We start from the raw sequence: 23,149 nt of genomic DNA, 5'->3' as shown, positions 1-23,149 counted from the left end.
TTTGTTTCTTGACCCTAGCTTTGCCGATTATGACTCAGTTTCCTCCTGAGTGTAAGTTAGTTCTTGCGAAATGTGATCCCTTGGCTGAAAATCTTTTTGAAGTGGCCATATGGGTGATGGGTTGTTCTCCGGGAACTTATGATAAAACAGGGGGGAATTGTTAGATAAATTGTATATATATGTTATCATGCGTTCCCTAATGAGTACTTATTAATAAAGTTATTGCGCAGAATGCTTGCTGTTTCTTCTTGCAGACATCACCTAGTCCACAACAAGTCAAACGACGCTGTCTGGAGCTTCCTGACCTTCTACACATCTGGGAATCCAAGAAAGTTGTTGATGTCTGCACATGTCATTTTGTCTATGCACTCTTTTCACATGACTACTTTGTTTCCCATAACATTCACTTTTTGTTTCTCATGGGATCCTGTCTGCGACTTCTAGTTTGACATAGAATCTCGTTTCTTCTCTCATGAGACAAAGCCCACGCTTTCCCCCCCACCTATCAGGGGCTAGTCTCACATTGTAGGTAGGGCATTCCTAAATAAAAAGAGAGGAGTGTAAACAAGACCTTTAGTGTATTTTGGATTGCTGTAAGTCTGGATGCACTCCTCGCGAGAAAAGACTCAACATTCTGTCTCACTGGTTTTGTCTGCCGATCCTTTTGCTGAATCTGAACCTAACAATCAGCCTCTGATGCGCCCTGTTTATCAGACAGATGTATTTTTTCTCATGCTTGGTCGCGTAGTGGCGACTCACATTATATTCTTTAAATAGAGCGACCAGTGTGCCACAAACCAGGCACACGGCTTTACCTTTCAGTTCTGTAAAGAAATACTTGGCAGTCCATGTCTTGTTGAAAACACAGCGCTCCTTGTCAACTTTTCTTTTCTGAGGGTCAGCACACATTTTGAGGGCAGCATGACTTCGCATTGTTCACCTTCACGCACAGCTCACTCACATACCTGTACGCTACACGGAAGTCCGATGCCTTTCAAAATAAAAGCAAAACAGTTGTATTGCAGGCAAAGTGAAAGTAAAAGTATGGAACTCGCAAATATTTGAACCTAAAAAAAAAGGGGGAATCTGAAAAAAACAAGAGTTGAACCTGAAAAAAAGGTGAATCTGAAAATATAAAACATGATGCTAAAAAAATAAGACATCAAATGTTGAAAAATAAATTGATATGAAACCTGAAGATAGTTTATTAAAAAAAAAAATTACCAGGACGAGGGGAAACTATTTTCAACTCAAAAAAAACTTTCAAATCAGTAATTTTATCTTGAATGTAGTGTTTTATTTTTTACGATTTAAGCTCAGCCCGTTTATTTTCAGATTCAAGTTTGTTTGTTTTCAAGTACGACTTTTGTTTTTTCAAGTACAAAACTTTTGACCCCAAAAGCTTTTCCATATTTAATCGATTGGATATTTATGCAGGTCGTTCATTTGTGTCGTTTTTATTAACTAAATATTCCAACAGTTCTTATAATAGCATTGTGTTCCCGCTTAAGTATGAGAAAACGAGTGTTCTAGGTGAAAGAATTTCCCGCTCATAAAATATTGACGTAGCAGACGTGAGAAATATTTAATTAACAAAAAAATAATAAATGCGTCAGTTCAAAATCAATAGCGTCAATCCTTAGGATAAAAAAACGCGTTGTAAGCAAAGTACAATTTACCAAGCGTCACGCCGTGTATTTGCTCGGCCGCAACAAATAATCCAAGTAAATTCATGTTTGTGACAGGTCGTCGGCCGGCCGCTGGATGCTCGCGGAGAGAGCGGACGGGAGGTCCCCTGGAGAACACGAATCCTGTTCGTGACGCCAAAAATGTGGTATATGGTTTTTGTTGCTTCGCTGGTCTCCAAAAAACACTCGGTGGTCGGTGGCTGGTTCCAGACAAATGAACACTTCAGGGACACACGGCTGATTGGGAAAAGAGTTTATTCAACCGATGTCAGAGTGAAGTCTTTCCAAAAAGTTGAGTGGCCCCAAGGCATGGATGTAAAAAGCCCGAGAGAGAGAGCGAGCGAGAGCGAGCGAGCGAGCCCGAGCTACAGCGGGCCCCCGCTCCTTCTTTTGTCAGGCCCGTAGCTTTTATACCTGACAAGATGCCGATGTCACGGCTTTGGATAACAGCTGCAGTTTGAGTCTCAGTCTGCTTGTTTCCCCTAAAAGGTCATCCCTTCAGCTCTCCCTGGTCACGGACAACTGGCCCTTCTATCTTCTACTAAGTACCTATACATTACTGAAACTAAAGCTTCTCTGTACAGCAAAAATTGTTTGATAGTCTTACTGCTACTAGTGGATCATCTAATGCAACATACAGATAAGCATAAAGTTCAAAATTCACTTCACTATTCCAACTGGGGGACGCATCATGACAGAAAACTGCATCCACGCGTTGGTGACTTTCCACTTAGTATCTCAGGAATCTACTGTGTGGTGAAACTGGTTCTACTGCTTCGCCGCCTTAATGGATGTGGAAAAGCCGAGTGCTGGGTGAACTATTCAGTTTGTTTGAAGCGCTTTAGTGTTGCCTTCATGACCTGCTCATTACTCGCACTAATGCCCCTCTTGTTTTCCTGGTGGTCCGGTTTATCAGCCGTGACGCAATAAAAATACCCCTGAAATTAAGACTGAACGACTTTATTTGAAATCACTTGATGTTCGGAGGGCTTCACCAGAAACTATCAGTGTACGCTATTGCCAAAACAGCTATTGGCTTTTTCACCACCAGATGCTGAATTTCAATATAGTCTTTCATATTTTACTAAAGTGATATTGAAAGTGTCTGGGTGAAGAAAATCTGTGTGGGTGCACACTCTGCTTTTGAGGCTGTAACCAAGGAGGTCACACTGGTTTATCTGCATTTTTGATTGTTGAACAATAATCACAACAAGGTGTGTTGCACCGTGAAAGATGAAGAGAAGTAATATATGATCGGATTTACCGTTCAAATCTTTTTTTCAAATTGCACACATGACCCAAATCTAGCGTGGGGGGGTGATACTAGATGAGCGGGGCTTTCAATCACGATCCCATTTTATTCCTCGCACTTTTTTGACGCGCTACTACCACATATTTCATCCGATCAGAAGTGATTCTGGGTCCTTTTGCGCACTGGGCGAAACATCCATCGTTAAAAATAAGAAAACACTAGTGGAATTTTGTCTCTCTCTCTCGTGGTATGTGGAAGAACCACTGACGTAAATCCAATCATACATCACAGGCTGTTTTGGAAAACCAGTTGAGCGGCATTAAAATTTTAAATGAAACGTTTCCGAATATTTCATTCAGTTGGATGCAATTGTTCAATCAAACGTGGTACTATGTGACGATAAAGCATGTGAATTAAAAAATAAGCTCTGTTTTCACAGCAGCAAACTCAAAGCGACATCTTGCAATGTGTTTTGACACCTATAAAAGGAAAAACAAACAAACGCGAGGTCGTTAACCCGTTTCTGCCCATAGTCTATATATAGACGCACCAATTTCCATAACATCTGGCGCCCTCAAATGACGACCAACATTCATGCCGGTTGTATCCGGTTATAACCAGTCTTTCACCTGTCGAAAACGGAATCGCCGCCATCTGCCCAGTGTATGAGTCAGTCGCGCTAGGTGATCAAAGCCGGACAGTTGCGATTCACGATGGAACATGATCAAAGGTAAGCTCCGGGAAATTATGATAGACTCGACATAGGGGCGTGAAACTTTTAGGGAACAACTATCATATAATGGTTATTGACTGATGTGATTGTTGTGATGATTCGCCCTGACGTATTTCCTCCATGTATTATTTTATGCAAAACATCTATATATAGACTACGGGCGTCTATGCGTACAAAATCAGTGCTGGATGAGCACAGATGAAGATCTCCAGTGCGCCCTCGTTGCTGGGGCCATATCACGCAACAGGTTCGAGGAGATCATCCGCTACATTCACTGCGCCGACAACGCGCACCTGAACCTCAGCGACCGGATGACAAAGTTGCGTCCCATGATGGACATCCTCAACGCTCGGTTCGGGGAGGCGTATCCAATGGACTGCGATATTGATTTGGACGAGGCAATGATAGAATATTTTGGAAGACACGGATGCAAGCAAGCGATCCGAAACAAGCCGGTGCGGTTCGGCTTCAAGGCCTGGTGCCTGAACAGTGGGACCAGCGGCTTCCTGCTCCGCTTTGACATCTACCAGGGGGCGAGTGGAGATGCCTCTGAAGTCGAACGCAAGTTCGGCAAGGGCGGTGGCACGCTCCTTCGACTTCTGGACGACCTCCCCGATGCTGTGCGTGCACTTCCACTACGCGTCTACATTGACAACTATTTCACCGGCCTCCCGCTAGTTGCAGAGCTGCGCAGGCGGGGCTACGCTTGCACGGGGACGATCCGAGAAAACCGCATCCCGCGCTCTTGCCCGATCACAGATCAGAAAGCTATGAAGAACAAGCCGCGCGGTGCCGTGTCTGTCGTGTACGACACGGCAAACAAGATTGCGCTCACTCGGTGGAAGGATAACGCCGTGGTCACCATCGCCTCCACCCTCGCCGCCGAGCATCCTCTGCAGAAGGCGTCACGCTGGTCAGCGAAGGAGAAGAAGAGGGTGGCAGTGGACCAGCCATTTATTGTCCAGCTGTACAACCGCAGCATGGGCGGCACGGACCGCGCCGACCAGAGCATCGAGCTCTACCGCATCAACATGCGTCGGAAGAAGTGGTGGTGGCCGATATTCACTTGGATGCTGGACGCAGCCGTCTTCAACGCATGGGTGCTGCACCGGCTGGATGAGCATAGCGGGATGTCTCTGCTGGACTTCCGACGCGAGGTGGCCCGAACTCTGCTTGCAGCACCAGGCGTCACTCGAGCTCGGAGAGTGGGCAGACCACGCCTGTGCGCAGTTGCCGATGACTCACGCTTCGACGGCATGGAGCACTGGCCAGAAGTGGCGGAGCAAGGCCGAAAGTGCGCACTGCCGACTTGCAAATGGCGTCCGTCCAGTGCGTGCTCCAAGTGCCGCGTGGCACTGTGCATGAAGTGCTTCCGTGGTTACCACCAGCCGGAACAGAATGTATGAGCACTGATCCGTTTTCTGACCGGAAGTGGCGGCGCAAGGCTGAACAAATCACGGCCGTCCACTGCGTTTATGGTACCGCAATCTTCAGTCCACTGCGTTTATTGTACCATGGTTTTGTACCGTTTACACAGAAAGTTTGTTGCCAATAAATACAGCTGTGAAAGCCAACTTGTGTTCATAGAAACTTTGGCATTTTCGTACGACTGGTCCCCATACCCCATACAGACGGCCGCTGTTGACTGGAGGCGTCGCACATGCATGGCCATTGAAAATTGCGGAAATGGTCCCTTTCATTTTGCAGACAGCTGTTACGTGTAAAACACAACTAACTCTGAACATTCAAATAAATTACATCACGTTACACTTGTAAATCGTCAGAATGCTCCGATTTTTGTGCCCATAGTCTATATATAGATGCCGCATATCTCGGGTACGCGACGTCATAAACAAAAAAGCGCGGCGTATTCGTACTTAGGGACACCTAAGGACCCAGAAAATATGCACCTTTTAAGAAAAAAAAATTTGGGCAGATCCGGGTTAATTATCCACCAGTTGTCCAAAAAAACCCACATATTTGTCTACAATCCTTTACACTTGAAAACAAAGCATGCTGACAAGGTTGAAGTGGTTAACAGTGGATTTAATTTAACTTCCTATATGCTCCAATTGCAGACAGAAACTTTACAGAACAAATCCAACTGGATAGGAATTGCAACATGGCAGCATTAAATAAAAAAGTACAAAAGGTAGTGGAGGAAAGCAAAATAGAAATATTTACAAAATAAAACTTGGGCGCATAACTTCAATTTGTTCATACACATTCCATTTTTGTGAGGCTCGCGCTCTCGTCATTGCACACTTTTGACCCGAATCTGGCATGGAGGGCGTGACAGCAAGCGTTTTATTGCAAGCGTGTCAACAACAACAAGAATAAAATGCAGGGATGTACATTTTACATTGTAACAGTTCTAAAAATTTTATTTCCTTCAAACAATCTTTAAAATCGAGTCAGGGTATGTGTGAATTTACTCAATCTGTAAAGTGAAAATAATATACAACACATTCTCAAACTATTGAAATCATCACTATTTTATGATTTACCTGATATATTATCTATTTTTCTTAGATTTTTTAAAATGTATTTCATAGTAATAAATTGCTTGATTTAAAGAGTCTTAAGGTTTTCAAGGGCTCAAATTCATGCAGATATCAACTTTCATGATGCGACTTCCAACCGGTGGTAACCACTGACTTGATTTGTTTAGTTGCACAAAACCAAAGTGGACTTTTCACTTGGGTTGGCCATTTTGCATTCTAACATTTTGCATTCTAGTGGCAAGCTCGCTGCACGCAATTTCCTCCTTCAGGTTGTAAATGCATGTCAGTGCTTCTGAAGGCGTTAGCCTCCAACAATGGTGAACTTCTCCCTCAGTTTAGAGTACATCCCATCCTTTTCCATCAGCTAGCGGTGGGTTCCTCGCTACCGAAGGCCGCCCGCGCCTATCACCGCAATCTGATCGGCCTCGATAGTCTTCCGGTTGTGGGTGATCAGCAGCACAGTTCGGTCAAAACGCCTCACCAGATCCTGCAGGACCTCCTCAAGAACCTTCATGAGAATGTCTATCGATGCAGTGCGGTGCGATGAGAAAGTCCTCTGAAAGAATTCCAACACCTGAAGAAAGAGGAGCAAAATAGTCTTTCCAAATGTTTCCTAACCCACCTCCAGAATCCGAAGACCACGTGTAATAAGCATGAGCTAACTCACCATGTGACGGCTACTGCCTCTCATTCAGAAACAGACTCACAGTGGGTGGAAACAGCTAGAGTGCAAACACGACGGGACGTTAAATTACACATGACAACAATTTTGATGAAGAATGTCATGTCCATTCCTTTCAATGGAAAAAAAAAAGCATTTGCAAGTGTGGTTGCTGAACATATTTGGCTCGTATCTCAGGGCAATAGTGTACTTTTTTTGCACAACAATGGCCTTGACATCAACAAACGTGTGAACATTGTCACAGTACCCAGCTGACATTTTCCGACGGGACTCCTCATTGACACTTTAGCTTTGAATCAAACCTTGACATGACATGGCTGCCTTGTTATTGTGGCTCAAAGGAAGCAGAAAACATTTCACTTACTTAATTGTCCTTCTTCTTCTTCTTCTTTTGTTTTTGGCTTTTCCTCTTTACAAGCTTGAGAGTATATGACTGAAATAAAAGAGAAGCAAGAGGAGATTAGGAATGGTCACAAACGACGCGAGGCAAACAAGGTTCTCTTTGGATGTTCCTGACGGAGGAAACATTTGTCGCTCACCTTGTTTTCTTTTGAGATGCTTGTCAAGGATCATCGCCACCACTACCACCGCCATGACCATCGCCACCAGATTGAGGACCACCAACGGGACGGCGATGGCCACCTTATTCTTCCAGTCTTGCTCTTTTTCACAAGGCAAAGCGTGTGCAATGAAGAGAGACACGTGAACGACTGTCGTCACGAGAGCCCTACAGCCAGTGGGACGTGTCTGAGCCGTGACAAACGCTCACCCTGGTTGCTCAGGATGCTTCCGGCGTCCAGCTTGATGACGATGGCTTCCGGGCCGCCGGCCAGCCGGAACACGCATTCGTACTCCTGCTCCGCGGCGGGCGTCACCTCCACTTTCAAGTGGGCCGAGGTCTGGAAGGTTCCGTCGTGGTTGGGGAGGGTCTCCCCCATCTCCACGTCCTCGTGGATCTCCTCGCCGTTCTTCCTCCAAAAGAGGGTCGATGTCCTGGGGTAGAAACCGGTGGCGTGGCAGGTGACCGGAGAGTAAGGTGTCTTCTGCAGGAGAGACACCTTGGGAAGCTCTGCACGCAAGGATGGAGGAAAACGCGTGAGGAGGGCAGGAAAGATGGAGAGAATGTGTCAGAAAGAGCACGTGTGGAGAGAGAGAGAGCGACAGAATAGAGAGAGGACAATGTACCGGTTCTCGTCAGGAAGTCCCTCCCGTTCCTCAAATGTGTCTTCAACAGCACAGGACACATCTTAGTGTATGTAGTCTTCCTGATTTGATTCTCCCCGTCCCTTTGGTCCCACTTCAATTTGGTGATGAAAGCTTGTGGATGTGCTGCGACCCATGTCATCGTCTTTGCCTCAAATGATAGGAAGTCTTCTCCATCGTAACAGTGGTGCTCCCAACCATTAACCTCACCCGTCTCATCGTCCCATTCACAGCCGTACTTCACCTGAATCATGTGAACACCTGAAAGGATCGCACACAGCATTCAGTGACGATAATCGGAGAGGAGCCAGCAGTGACACGCCTGTTTATTAGTCGTGAAGTGTACCAGCACATGAAATGAATTTTACGAGCGAACGTAAACAAACCTTCAGTTTGGTTGAAGCGCTTTTTAGCGGTTTGAATGTTGCCCTTCATGATCTGCTCATTGTGAATATTGATCTTCGTCTCTATGTCCCAGAAGTACGGATTATCTTCTGTGATTTTGTTCACCCAGTCATGTTTTGCTTTCGTTTCCCTGTGGTTGCTGTCAAACTGCAGAATCTGAACGCCGTCCACATACGCCACCTCCAGGAACTCTGGTAGCTTTGCAACTTGAGACACCGTCATATAATAATTGAGCGTGTGAATGACTGAAAGACAAAAACAAAAGTGACACACATGACCTTGCTCTGGTTTTATATATATATATATATATATATATATATATATATATATATATATATATATATATATATATATATATATATATATATATATATATATATATATATATATATATATATATAATTTTTTTTTATTTTTTTAATATATGTACATCCTTGTCTACGGTTCAGAGACGTGGAGAAGGACGAAAAGGACGTGGCAGAAGATACAAACCTTCATCAACTGAGCATCTTCAGAATCAGATGGCCAGACAAAATCAGAAATGAAGAACTGTGGCAGAGAGGAAGACAGGAGCCAGGAGAGAAACAAATCCTGAGGTGAAAGTGGGGATGGATCGGACACACCCTGAAAAAAACGGCAGCTACTACCACACGCCAGGCCCTGACTTGGAACCCGCAGGGGAAGAGAAGGAGAGGACGGCCCAAAAACAGTTGGAGACGGGACACTGAGGCAGAACTCAAGCGCCTTGGAATCAGCTGGGAGGAGGCAGATAGGACTGCCCAAAACCGTGTTAAATGGAAAAGAGTCGTCGGTGGCCTATGCTCCACGGGGAGCGATGAGCCTAAGTAAGTAAGTAAGTAATCTTGTGCAATTCATATTTTCAATGATTCTGTCTGCAGTTGGAACATTACAGCTCTTGACATGTTGGAGTTTGATGCCTCTCATTTAAATCCACTTATGGAAAACATTTAATTACATATCTTTTGCCAGTCTTTTTAAGTTTGCAAAAAGAAAAACAATTTCAATAACCTTATTGATCATATATTGCCTATATAATATTCAGGAGGCAAGTTTCAAATCTTCTTTGTGAGTTGCATAAGGACATGAATGACTTTTTAGACTTTGGACGCGAATCTGCCTGGATCGTGCTACTTGCACCACGGGGCGTGGAAACATGAGTGACAGCTGAAGTGGACGGACTTGCAACCACCTCCTGTCAGGAGCGGAATGCCGTCACCTGCCTCTCGCTACTTGTCTTCAATTTTAGTCCTGTCTGCGTGTCACTCTCCGTCGGATTCTTCTCGTCTCATGTCTTCTTGTTTCTAGTCTCCACTCTGTTCTGTTCTAGTCCCTAGTCGACCCTCTAGTCTAGTGGTTCTTAACCGGGGGTGCTTTTCGGTGATAATGGTCGGGTAACCGCAAAAAGTGAAAAATTCTGCAAATCAAGACGTCATTGTGTTCATTGGCATTAGGGATAATGCTAATGAAGCCTTATAGCTGCAAAGTAAACCAATTCTTATTCTTATTACTATAATTATTTAATATATATAATATATAATACTTTTTATTGATTTATTATTTGTATTTTATATAGTTTTAATTTTTTTGTAAGTAATAAAGTTAAGTACTGTTAAACGAATAACAATACACAATAAAAACTTGGGAAGCTAACATGATTTTGACAGGTATGTGTCACGTCTCGCCCCCAACTGCTCCACTATGTGTCTGTTGTCTTGGTTTCTGTCTGTGTGCTCGCCCCTCCCCTCCTGTGTGCCCATGATCAGTGTGATTGTTCCCACCTGCCTCTCGTTACCTGTCGTGTATAAAAGTCCTGTCTGCCCCTCTCTCCCTGTCGGATCATTGGTATTGGTTGGTTTTGGTTTTGGTTGCTGTCGTTCGGTGTTGGCGTACTGTCTTGATGCCGTCATGTCCTGCTGTCTTCTTGTTTCACGTCCCGGTCAGTCAAGTTATTGTTTAAGTCATGTCAGTTTACCGAGTCTGTATTTTGAGTTGCTTCAATAAACCCTGGTCCAAGCTGCACTTGGTCGTCCTGCTCCATGCTCCACCCGACCGTGACAGTATGCTTCAGATCAGTTTGGTGACTTGAATGGGGTGCGTACAAGGAACAAGGTTAAGAACCACCGCTCGAGTCTATCTTTTGAGTTCTTCAATAAACCCTGGTCCAAGCTGCATTTGGTCGCCCAGCTCCAATCACTTCATGACAAATGTGTTTGTTTTATTTTTCAAGTTTTAAGCTCAGCGCGTTTATTTTCAGATTCAAGTACGAGTTTTTTTTTTTTTTTTTCAAGTACAAAACTTTTGACCCCAAAAGCTTTTCCATATTTAATCGATTGGATATTTCTGCAGGTGTACATCCCTTTGATTTGTATCGTTTTTATTAACTAAATATTCCAACCGTTTTTATAATAGCATTGTGTTCCCGCTTAAATATGAGAAAACGAGTGTTCGGGGTGAAAGAATTTCCCGCTCATAAAATGTTGACGCAGCAGACATGTGAAGAAAATTTAACAAACAAATAATAAATGCATCAGTTTAAAATCAAGAGGAAACGAGTTGTAAGCAAAGCACAACTTACCAGGCGTCACGTTGTGTATTTGCACGGCCCCAACAAATAATGCAAGTAAATTCATTCCAAGCAACAAGTTGTTTGTGCCGTTTTAGTCAAGCGAAGTATTTGCTCAAACCTGTGACTATTCCAACTGACGGGCGCATAATGACAGAAAACTGCATACGCGCGTTGGTGACTTTCCACTGATTCTCAGGAATCTACTGTATTGTGAAACTGGTTCTACTGGTAATTAGCTCCGCCGCCTTGTTGGATGTGGTAAAGCCGAGCGCCAGGTGAACTATTCAGTTTGTTTGAAGCGCTTTTAGTGTTGTCTTTGGAAACCTGCCCATTACTATGGCACTGATGCCCACTTCGTTCTCCCGGTTCTCCGGCTTATCAGCCGTGACGCAATAAAAATACCCCTGAAATTAAGACTGAACGACTTTATTTGAAATCACTTATCGCCTATTCTGTATGATGTTCGAAAGGCTTCACCAAAACCTAACAATGTACGCCATTCCCCAAGCAGCTATTGACTTTTTTACCACCACTGGCCAGACGCTTAGTTTCAAATTAGTCTTTCATATTTTACTCAATTGATACTGAAAGTATCTAGTGAGTGTGTCTGTTTGGGTGAACACCTGATGTTTACTTGTCTGCTTTTCAGGCTGCAAGCAATGAGCTTCTTGTCGCACTGGTTTATCTGCATTTTTGATTGTCGAACAATAATCACAACATGAATCAAGCAGTGTGTTGCACCTTGAAAGATGAAGTATGAATGATCGGATTTACCATTCAAATCTTTTTTTCAAGTTGCACACTTTTGACCCGAATCTGGCGTGGGGGGCGTGACAGCAAGCGTTTTATTGCAAGCGTGTCAACAACAATAAAAGGCATGGATGTACATTTTACATTGTAACAATTCTAACATTTTTATTTCCTTCAAACAATCTTTAAAATTGAGACCGGGTATGTGTGAATTTACTCAATCTGTAAAATGAAAATAATATGTAACACATTTTAAAACTATTGAAATCCTCAGTATTTTATTATTTACTTGATATATAATCTATTTCTCTCTCTATTTTTTAAAATGTATTTCATACTAATAAATTGCTTGATTAAAGAGTCTTAAGGTTTTTAAGGGCTCAAATTCATCCAGATATCAACTTTCATGATGCAACTTCCAACCTGTGGTAACCACTGACTTGATTTGTTTAGTTACACAAAACTAAAGTGGACTTTTCACTTGGGTTGGCCATTTTGCATTCCAACAGTGGCAAGCTTGCTGCACGCAATTTCCTACTTCTTGCCTAACTGGTATCTGGTGAATTCCCCGCTTGATGCACGGTGCTATACGACAGCTGTTGGTCAAATATTCAAAACTACAAACTGGAAATTAATAACATTTTATTTTGAGTCTGTGATACATTGAGTATACGTGAAATATTTCTTTTAGGAAAAAGACTTCATGAATAAATACAGGTTGTAAATGCATGTCAGTGCTTCTGAATGCGTTAGCCTCCAACGGTGGTGAACTTCTCCCTCAGTTTAGAGTACATCCCATTCTTTTCCATCAGCTAGCGGTGGGTTCCTCGTCCCGAACGCCGCCCGCGCCTATCACCGTAATCTGATAGGCCTCGACAGTCTTCAAGTTGTGCGTGATCAGCAGCACGATTCGATCAAAACACCTCACCAGATCCTGCAGGACCGACTCACGAACCTTCATGAGAATATCTACAGATGTTAGAACCATCCAGAAACTTGACAGAAACATAATGATTGTTGACTTGAAGAAAAAAAACATTTGTATTTCCAAATGCGGTGCGATGAGAAAGTCCTCTGAAAGAATTCCAACACCTGAAGAAAGAGGAGCAAAATAGTGAACAAGAATCCAAATGTCCCCTAACCCACCTCCAGAAGCCGAAGACCACGTGTAATAAGCATGAGCTAACTTACCATGTGACGGCTACTGCCTCTCATTCAGAAACAGACTCACAGTAGGTGGAAACAGCTAAAAGAGTGCAAACACGACGGGATGTTAAATTACACATGACAACAATTTTGAAGAAGAATGTCATGTCCATTCCTTTCAATGGAAAAAAAAGCATTTGCAAGTGTGGTTGCTGAACATATTTGGCTCGTATCTCAGGGCCATAGTGTACTTTTTTTGCACAACAATGGCCTTGACATCAACAAACGTGTGAACATTGTCACAGTACCCAGCTGACATTTTCCGACGGGACTCCTCCTTGACACTTTAGCTTTGAATCAAACCTTGACATGACATGGCTGCCTTGTTATTGTGGCTCAAAGGAAGCAGAAAACATTTTACTTACTTAATTGTCCTTCTTCTTCTTCTTTTGTTTTTGGCTTTTCCTCTTTACAAGCTTGAGAGTATATGACTGAAATAAAAGAGAAGCAAGAGGAGATTAGGAATGGTCACAAACAGCGCGAGGAAAAAAAATGTTCTCTTTGGATGTTCCTGACGGAGGAAACATTTGTCGCTCACCATTTTTTCTTTTGAGATGCTTGTCTAGGATCATCGCCACCACTACCATCGCCATGACAATCGCCACCAGATTGAGGACCACCAACGGGACGGCGATGGCCACCGTATTCTTCCAGTCTTGCTCTTTTTCACAAGGCAAAGCGTGTGCAATGAAGAGAGACACGTGAACGACTGTCGTCACGAGAGCCCTACAGCCAATGGGACGTGTCTGAGCCGTGACAAACGCTCACCCTGGTTGCTCAGGATGCTTCCGGCGTCCAGCTTGATGACGATGTCTTCCGAGACGCCGGCCAGCCGGAACACGCATTCGTACTCCCGCTCCGCGGCGGGCGTCACCTCTACTTTCAAGTGGGCCGAGGTCTGGAAGGTTCCGTCATGGTTGGGGAGGGTCTCCCCCATCTCCACGTCCTTGTGGATCTCCTTGCCGTTCTTCCTCCAAAAGAGGGTCGATGTCCTGGGGTAATTAATATAAGTTATTCGAAATCACTTATCCCCTTTTCTGTATGATGTTCGGATGGCTTCACAAAAACTAACAATGTACGCCATTCTCAAAACAGCTATTAACTTTTTTACCACCACTGGCCAGACGCTTAGTAATAAATTTGTCTTTTATATTTTACTAAATGGATACTGAAAGGAGTGTGTCTGTTTGGGTGAACACCTGATGTTTACTTGTCTGCTTTTCAGGCTGCAACCAATGAGCTTCTTGTCGCACTGGTTTATCTGCATTTTTGATTGTTGAACAACAATCACCATGAATCAAGTAGCAGTGCTTCTTAACCTTTTTCCTTGTTCGCACCCCATCCATTTCACCAACCAGTTCTCGCACCCACTTCCAGAATTGATGAAAATCAATATTGATATCATAATGTGTAAGTAACAAAACCATCATGTATTTAATTCTTTATTTACATAACTGACAACAAAGTAATGCATTGCAGGATGACAAAAATCAAGATTACTTTCATACTAGGAAAAAAAAACATTGTGCTTGTACTATGCATGGTGTGTTGTGAATTATTATGGCTGAGCGCCAAACTCAGTGACTTTGTTACTGTTGCTTTCCATTTGTGATGGCATCAAATCTTGGTGTCATGGTGCTGAGTGCCACCCGCATGTCGTGTTGAGGATCTAGCCGATTTCTGCTCTTGGTTTTGATGTGAAGCGGACAGGAAAAAGGCACAGTGAGAGCCTTCTTTGCCAGTTTCAAACGCAGAAGTGCTCCAAGTGATCATCTGCAAACTCCATTTGGATTCCACGATTGTTTCTCAGTTCGATGAGATCTTCCTTGATGTTGCTTTCAACATCTTCCGTATTCTGCTTAAAAGAGTGCCGGCCGGGTCCGGTCGTCACAGGGTTGTAGCTCTCCACACGAGAAGTCGTCGTCAAATGAGGTGCACAGTATCTGCAGATGTTCAACAATTTCTGCAACAAAAATTGGATGGAGGGAAGCATCTCCCGACTGTTTCTTCAAGGGAAGGGAAATGTGCCAAGTTCCCTTTCTCTACAGGCCTAATCCACAAAACAATTTTGTCTTTGAATGTAGCCAACTTCTCACTTGCAATCAAAATGTTCATCGTTCTTCCTTGTAGTGAGCGATTGAGCTCATTGAGTGCTGTGAACACATGAGCCAAATAGGCAAGCATTTGAACAAATTCAGGATCATCAAAATATCCAGCCAGTTCTGGTCCCAGTCCGTGGAGAAACTGCTGAATTTTAACAGTACTTAACTTTATTACTTACAAAAATAAACTACAACTACATAAAATACAAATAATAAATAAAAATTATTATATATTATATCAAACAATTATAATAATTGGTTTACTTTACAGCTTGTTAGGCTACGGATTTCTGACTCCAAATTGCGATCAACACTTAACACGAGTTGCTATGTCCTAATCCACACACTGGCGCACCTAACAATTTTGCGAGTTCGTTCTGTCAAAGAGAAGACCGGTAGATCAATCAGACCGAATTTAACAATTGTTTATTCCTGACAAAGCAAGCTAATACAGGCGCCTGGGTCCCGGCTCCCTCACACTAAACCTCGTGTGTTCTTGTGACCATCAAGAGACAACATTCTTCCGGGTTGCCCACTTATAAAGAAACACAATATGAATATTCAAACATGCAAAACATTGTGTGATGATTGGTCGATGGCCATCTCCTCCCCGGCTGGGTGTTATTGCTGAGCGCAGGTGTCCGGCCTCAGCTGTCTGGCGGTTGGGTCCGACCACCAGGACGGGACGCTATTCTCGTTCCGCACCGGGCTCGAGATGTTCTTGCGAGGCGTCCTCCCTGTCTGGGCCGATGATACATCTTTGAGGTGTTCTCGTCAGGTATCCTCCCTGTCTGGACCGATGGTACATCCTGTTCCACAACACTTCGAAGAAAACAAGTTCGTGCAGTTTGCCTGCACATTCTTTCCCATGAGACCACACGAGCACGCCACTACTGGAAATTATATTGATACGATTAGAAGTCTAACGCAGCCTTAAAAAAATATGTTTGCAAACTGCCAAAAGCACATTTCCCTTTATTACCTACAAAAATAATTGAAAACTACATAACATACAAATAAATAAAAATTATATATATCATTAAATAATTGGTTTACTTTACAGCTATAAGGCTTAATTAGCATTATCCCTAATGCCAATTAAGACAATGACTTCTTGATTTCCAGAATTTTTCACTTTTTTCGATTACCCGACCATTATCCCCGAAAAATTGTAAATTTCCCCCAGGGTGTCCTCGCAGCCCCTAGGAAGAATTCTCGCACGCCCGGTTAAGAACCATTGAAGTAGTGTGTTGCACCGTGAAAGATGAAGAGAAGTAATAAATGATCGGATTTAGCATTCAAATTTTTTTGTTTTCAAGTTGCACAAATAACCCAAATCTGGCGTGGGGGGAAGTGATAGTAGATGAGCGGGGCTTTGAATCACGATCCCATTTTATTCCTCGCACTTTTTTGACGCGCTACTACTTCCACATAATTTATCTGATCAGAGCACTGGGCGAAACATCCATCGTTTATATATATATATATAAATAAAAAGGCACTTGTGGAATTCTTTCTCTCGTGGTATATGGCAGAACCACTGACGTAAATCCAATTGTACATCACAGGCTTTTTTGGAAAAATAGTTGAGCGGCATTAAAATTTTAAATGAAACGTTTCCGAATATTTCATTCAGTTGGATGCAATTTTTCAATCAAGCGTGGTATGTGAAGATAAAGCATGTGAATAAAAAAAATAAGCTCTGTTTTCACAGCAGCAAACTCAAACCGACATCCTGCAATGTGTTTTGACACTTGACACCTATAAGAGAGAAAAAAATAACGCGAGGTAGTTAAAATTATCCACCAGTTGTCAAAAAAACCACGCTTGTCTGCAATTCTTTACGCTTTTGAAAACAAAGCATGCTGACAAGTTTGAAGTGGCTAACAGTGGATTTAATTTAACTTCCTATATGCTCCAATTGCAGACAGAAACTTTACAGAACAAATTCAACTGGATAGGAATTGCAACATGGCAGCATTGAATACAAAAGTACAAAAGGTAGTGGAGGAAAGCAAAAACGAAATATTTACAAAATAAAGCTTGGGCGCATAACTTCAATTTGTTTATACACATTTCATTTTCGTCATTGCGGCGGACTGGGTCGAGCCAACACGTCCTTGACCGATAAGAGTGTGACGGGGGTGGCAAAGTAGGAGCCAAAATGGTGGGTCCAAAGGTGGGGGGCGCTATTGGTCACATTTGCCGGAAGCCACGGCCTCTGGTACGGCAGCTGCTGCAGCACCCGCGGCTGCATTGGATGGCTGAGCCAAGCCGCCGTTTGCTCGCTCACCGCCACAGCACCTTGGTTTGGTGCCTGCTGGATGTAAAACTGCAACGGGTACGTCTGGCCGACATTGCTGCAACTACCCTCTGCAGGTCCATTCATAGCTAGCCTGTGATCGCACCCCGGCTGCCCGTTTAAGACCGGAGGTATTTGGCGAGAACCGGGATTTAATGGCTGCAGTTGTTCTGCCGTTGGACCGGCGAAAGACGCCTGGTGGTCTGCGGCAACCACGTCACTGCTCACAGGGATTTGCTTTTCGAAGCCTTGAGGGACAACGTTATCTGGACCGGCATCTACGCAAGTAGTATCCGGCTTGACGATGATGTCACCAGGCCAATTCAGGTCACAGGGGACAACAGTGTTGGTGGACTTTTCCACGCAAATGACCGACTTGTGGGGTAAAGGATCCGGTGCCATTTGTCGCATCCATGGCTCGATGGTGCCGCTTTTGATATCCTGGCTACCGTTGCTTGGCACTACTGCCGCCGGGTTGCTGCTTTTGTTTGCTGCCTTAGACTTTTCTGGGTCACCATGTGCCGAGTCCCCTGAAGGCTCAACCACAGCCACCTTTGCCACCTTGGCTTGTGATGACTTGAGTCCGTTTTTGACAGGCATAGGCTCAGGCAGTGTGGTCTTATTGCTGCAAATCCAGATGAGTTGGTCCAGAGACTCAAGAGATGCTCTTTTCCTGGTGGGAAGGGATTTATCTTGACGAATTGTCGATGTCGCGGCTAGAGAAGCGCCACCTTTAGTATGAGCTTGCTCTTTTACCCAAAAATGAGATGGTACCTCCGTGGCGGGAAGTCTCCCCTGCGAACGTGTCAGGTCATCTTTCGCTTGAGAACTTGGTTGAGCTTCAGAGATGCTTGGAGTAGACAGGTCCTCCAAGAGCAAAGTTTTGAGTTGGGAATGAGGCTCGGTTTCTGATCTTAGCCTGGTAGTTACAGAAGATACACTATCCAAGGGGACAGTTTTATCTTTCACCTGACCAATCCAAGGCGGTTGCAAGGTAGGAGCGCCACGTTCTGCGATCGTCGGTTCGGCGCTCACTCCATAACTTGGACCAGCAGTTGACTCTTGTGGCATTTGTTCTTTCTTCACTTGAAATTTCGGCCTTACTTCAGAAACAAGTCTGGCAGATGCAGGAGATACTGACTCTTCAGAGGTTTTGAGAGATTGTGACTCTTGCGGCAAGAGTTCAGCCTGCACCTTAGAAATGGATCCACCAGTTTTCAGTGGTTTGGACTTTGAGGCGTTCAAATCAGCCTTCACTTGAAAAGTGGATGTCCCCACATTAGTTGGACCAGGAGTTGTTCCAGATCCAGATGCTGGAGACCTCAGTTCAGGTTCCACTTGCAAACTAGGCTGATTCTTACCTAGTTCTACAGGGACGTTGGACTCTACGGGTATCGGTTCTTTCTTCACTTGATTAAGAGGTGGAGTTTGGTTAAGCAAACCCAATTTGTTCTCAGGAGGTCTGCATTGCGAGTGCACCGCCTCCTCTTTCACTTTGACCAACGGTGGCGTACTGGAGACCCAACTCAAAATCGGCGCTTCGGTCGGACGCTGAAAACTTCTGCCACTCTCTTGCGGACTGACGACTGCGCTAGTTGCGGACAAAAGCGAAACAGCATTTTGGTCCCCACACAAATCCATGTCGTGTGCACTGTGTTTCTCAGGTGCCTGGCTTGCTTCTAAGATAGAAAAGTTCAAGATGAAGACACTCGATCGTTGGTCATCTAAAAGTGTCGCCCTACCAATTTGCTGTGAGGAGCCGTCAGACTGGGACATGGCACTCTGCAGCATGGTGAGCGCTTTGAAAGACATGCATGCTTGAAAAAGAGTACAAGGTCACACGGTTGGGGACATTCAACAATACCTTCTCCGGCTGGAGCGTTCCAAACGTGCTCGTACATTTCATCAAGGAGTAGTACAACCTTAAAAAAAAAAAAAAAAATTTAGCACAAGAAGGCATTTTTGACCTTATCATCTAGGTTACTGTTGTGGTGCTCACTCTAATTTATTTGTGCAAGAACCACATGGGAGACAGTATGCCCTTTGTAAGCACTTGCAGGTGGAGAGTCATTCGTCGCTGTGCGTACAGCGATGATCGAATGAGGTCTGACTTTGGATTCTTGCAGGAGAGTATTTAATGAGAGAAAGCAGGGTGGGGGTGACACTGGACATGTTTGGTGGTCACCTCAGCAACTGGTTAATCCATGAGGAGGGTCACAGCTCATTGTTTTACAAGGTCGTGGAAACAAACTAGTGGAGCATTTTAGATGACTAAGCAAGAATGTTTCCACACCATTTGGAAAGTTTCAACAACTGAATGGTTAAACTTTTCAGAGTCAAGGAAAGGCGAAAGGTTTAAACAAAGTTAATAATTCTAGTCTACATTCCAACATAATCCATACGATCAAAATAATCTGTAAACCCTAACAGTTACCTTGGCATCCATCTTTTTGTACTGCTCCTCAGCAGCGACTTTAACGGCAATATCACTGAGAATATCCAGTTTCATTTCTTCTACGAGGTCCGCCTCGTACCAAAAAGTCTCCAAAAAGTGAGGATATGCTTTCATCTGCAAGGCAAAGGCTTTAAAAGTTCAGTCACCGCGGGTTGTGAGCGACGGCGCTCGACTCACCATGTACATCGACTGGTGCTCCACGCTGACCATGTGCGGGCAGATACCGCTGACGGTGAACTTCTGGCGGCAGCTCGTGCACAAGTAGAAGGATGAAGACGTCCCACGACACTCGTACACCGATGCCAGACCTGATTGCGTGCTTAGCATCAATCGTCATATTACTTGGAAAGGAGGGCGGGGCTTGTTTACCTACCGATGACTGACAGTCCCCTCACCCACAAGAACATGGTCAAATTGCTTGCAGTTCCTGTATCAAAAGGCGCATGAGTGAGTTACGTTGCCACGGCGACCTTCGGGGGGAAAGCCAACCTACCTGCTAGAAGAACCGCTTGCGAAACACCTTGATTCGGACTGCGCCGTTTTTCACCCTTGCACTTCCCAAACGGACTCTTTGGCCGGTCTTGTCCCACCAGCGACAACCATGAGGACCTATTTGGTCCTTGCAGAGTTAGACCTGGACCGTTGACGTGCGGGTCTGATCCTGACGTCTCTGGATGTGAAAGCATGTCGGAGCCTCCTGGATTCTTCTCCGCACCTTTCAAGTTTAGATCACCAGGCTGGAGTCCCGACACGAGTGGTGGCGAGGGCTCACTCATGTAAGGCAGGTTCTCTTCGGCCTTTAAACTTGGCTCACTAATCCTTGGGTCGGGGCCCACCGACGTTGATGGCGAGGGCTCATCAGAACCGTCCACATTCTTATCATCATTTATGGGGAGATCATCAGTCTGCAGTTTTTGGCTTAAAGGCGTTGAAGTTGTGGGCTCAAAGCCTTCCAGGTTTTCTTCATCTAAGGTTAAATCGATAGAATCAATGCGGTGTGTCTCAGAACATTTGAGTCCATGGATTTTCTCAAGAACGGGCTTCAGCTCATCATCGGCAGTGCTAACGTGGATCTCTGTGTCAGAGGCTGAAAGATGAAATCAAAGTGGCCGTCTATTATCAACACACAGGACACTGCTTTGTGCATTCCTTTACCTTCTTCCAGGGTGGAACTTCCTTGCGTGGAGTTGAAGAAACCCTTTTGTCCCACAGGTATCAAAGACTTGGAAGCGACCCGGAATTGAGTCTCCAATCTCTGCAGCGCTAATAACAAAGACATGATTATTTAAGGCACCATCCGAAAATTCATCGTCCTCATATTTTTACCTTGAGCCTCTGGAAGACTCGACAGCTCGTTGTACTCTTCCTCGCTCACTTCGATTGTCTGGGCAAGGAGTCGATTCATCAGAAAAACAACAAAGTCTTTTTTTCCAGACACTAACTCACCTGGATGTTGCGAAGTCCCAAAGACTTCTCCACCTCAGTGAAGCTGAAGGCTAACTTTTCTAGGTTGATGCTCACCAAGTGCTCGTCATTCACCTCCGGGAACCTCCGTTTCTTGTGTAGGACACAACAGCAATCACATTATAATGCATACTTTGCATTATAACTGCAAAGTATGCTTGCTGTTTTGCCTTGCTGTTTCTAATCTTGTGCAACAGAAGAAAAAGGGTACGGCTGGGTCAAGGGAGAGGTGATGGCCGTATCCGACAGGATACTGCTGACACCTCAGAGAACCTCCACCAAGATAGATGGTCTAACTATGTGCCATGGCCAGGGCTGTGGACTCGGAGACTCGACTCGGTCATTTTTGCCGGACTCGGTGCTGATTTTGACCGAGTCCACAGAGTCCGACAATAAAAAAAAAATACGTTCAATTTTACTTTCATCATGCTGCTGAGAATGCGTCCGGCCTCAAGGCAGCGACTCGGACACTAACAGCAATGCCAATCAGCCAAGTCAGCGTAGAGCGCCTGTTTTCCGGGCTCAAGTTTATCATGTCTGATCGGCGCGGCGCGATGAAGGCTGACTTGGTTGAGGCGATTTTGTTCCTAAGAACAAACTCAAGTCGTTGAATTGAAACTTGAAAGTATCTGTTTATTGTATTCGTTTATATGTTTAATAAAGACAAAGCCATCACAAAACTGTTGTAATTATTTAGATTTTGATCTAAATTAGCCTTGAATAAAGACTAAGCAGTCACATGAATTAACAGATAAAATGCACACAATGTTGAAGCTTGTAGATTTTAGTTTCCGTTTTTTCCCAATGACTAGATTGCTATTCCTGGTGGTGTGGGTGTGGCTGGGAGTCCAGATTGGGATGAGTTGATGTTGGGATGTTGGCTAACGTAACTTCGATATGTAAATAAAAATAACATCCAATCGTTCACACAAGTCTAACAGAAGAAAAAAAACAAAAACACAAGAATGACGGACCAATCTTGTCCAAGGCAATAACGTTTTGAGGAACATCAACTTTGTACATCCACAGTATGTAGTTAGTACGTGTAACTGATCCGTCACCGAGTCTCGTACTGAGTAAAACACTTACACTAAGCATCCACAGGAGGGCGCTCGTCACTATGAAATAAAAGTTGATGACGTTTCAATACAAAACACTGAGTGCAGAACAACAACCATGTGCCTCTCTTTTTACGTGCAGCCTTCTCCGTTAAACATTTTCCCAAAGGCTAATGATAGATTCAAATATAAAATAAAAATAATAAACAAATTAACAAATAACATTCCTCTGTCAAAGTGCAGACATTCAAGTCCATACATTGGAGTAGCAAGAAAAAGTGCATAAAGAAAACATTACCAGTCAGTTTGCTACACACTGATCTGCTCCGATGTGTCCAAGCCAGATACCTGGCATGTCTTCTTCGATGCTAGTTCATCAATGTCTGGGCTGAGGCTCTGAGCTGAGGAAATCCTCAGGATTGCACAAAGGTGGTCATTAGTCAGACGTCTCCTGTGAGATGTTATGGTCATCTTCATTGAAGAGAATAGTTCCAATAGATAAGTGCTGCTGAACATGGAGAGCAGCTGAGCAGCTTGAGTGCGGAGCTGAGCGATTGATTATGTCAGGGATGAAATGTGGAAACTGTGCGGTGCCCGCAGCATCATACTTGGACTTGAGTGTGTCACTACACTGGAGTTCAATCAGCTCCATTTGGAGGTTGGTTGGTGCGTAGCGGAGCATTATGGGATTTACTACCACAGAGTCATAGAAAGTCCCGAGGAGAGCCCTGCAAACACCGAAAGACCTCGGTGGTCTC

General features: G+C 44.2%; 3 protein-coding genes across 9 annotated transcripts in view; 1 reads left to right on the top strand and 2 right to left on the bottom strand.

The window, feature by feature from the left end:
* Nucleotides 1-23,149, bottom strand: part of LOC125986566 (H-2 class I histocompatibility antigen, K-Q alpha chain) — a 98,342-nt gene that overhangs the window by 64,266 nt on the left and 10,927 nt on the right. For 2 of the 7 annotated variants that reach the window (XM_068649099.1, XM_068649100.1), the window contains exon 6: nt 21,946-23,149. This exon is cut by the window's right edge and continues 574 nt beyond it. The exons of 4 other annotated variants lie outside the window; for them this stretch is intronic. Coding sequence is in view for 1 of the 3 variants with exons in the window: in XM_068649096.1 (XP_068505197.1) it covers nt 7,224-7,292; nt 7,399-7,521; nt 7,629-7,928; nt 8,045-8,323; nt 8,449-8,712; nt 11,064-11,118 (1,090 nt within the window). In the remaining 2 variants the exon portion in view is untranslated. Of the gene's footprint in view, nt 1-7,223; nt 7,293-7,398; nt 7,522-7,628; nt 7,929-8,044; nt 8,324-8,448; nt 8,713-11,063; nt 11,255-21,945 lie in introns of those variants that run through there. One more of the 7 variants, XM_068649096.1, reaches the window with a different exon arrangement.
* LOC125986563 (piggyBac transposable element-derived protein 3-like) lies at nt 3,416-5,397 on the top strand. The gene is made up of 2 exons (XM_049750234.2): nt 3,416-3,670; nt 3,827-5,397. The coding sequence occupies exons 1-2, from the start codon at nt 3,661-3,663 to the stop codon at nt 5,077-5,079; spliced, it is 1,263 nt and encodes a 420-aa protein (XP_049606191.1). The 5' UTR covers nt 3,416-3,660; the 3' UTR covers nt 5,080-5,397.
* Nucleotides 16,986-21,451, bottom strand: LOC137839742 (uncharacterized). The gene is made up of 10 exons (XM_068649081.1): nt 21,316-21,451; nt 21,196-21,253; nt 21,025-21,132; nt 20,363-20,956; nt 20,243-20,296; nt 20,047-20,177; nt 19,849-19,983; nt 19,279-19,336; nt 19,157-19,213; nt 16,986-19,093 (listed from the first exon to the last, which is right to left on the bottom strand). The coding sequence occupies exons 4-10, from the start codon at nt 20,643-20,645 to the stop codon at nt 17,199-17,201; spliced, it is 2,613 nt and encodes an 870-aa protein (XP_068505182.1). The 5' UTR covers nt 20,646-20,956; nt 21,025-21,132; nt 21,196-21,253; nt 21,316-21,451; the 3' UTR covers nt 16,986-17,198.

The sequence above is a fragment of the Syngnathus scovelli genome, chromosome 19 (genome assembly GCF_024217435.2).
Source record: "Syngnathus scovelli strain Florida chromosome 19, RoL_Ssco_1.2, whole genome shotgun sequence".
NCBI lineage: Eukaryota > Metazoa > Chordata > Actinopteri > Syngnathiformes > Syngnathidae > Syngnathus > Syngnathus scovelli.
Note: the sequence above shows the minus strand (reverse complement) of the source record. Positions and strands in the feature narration are given on the sequence as shown.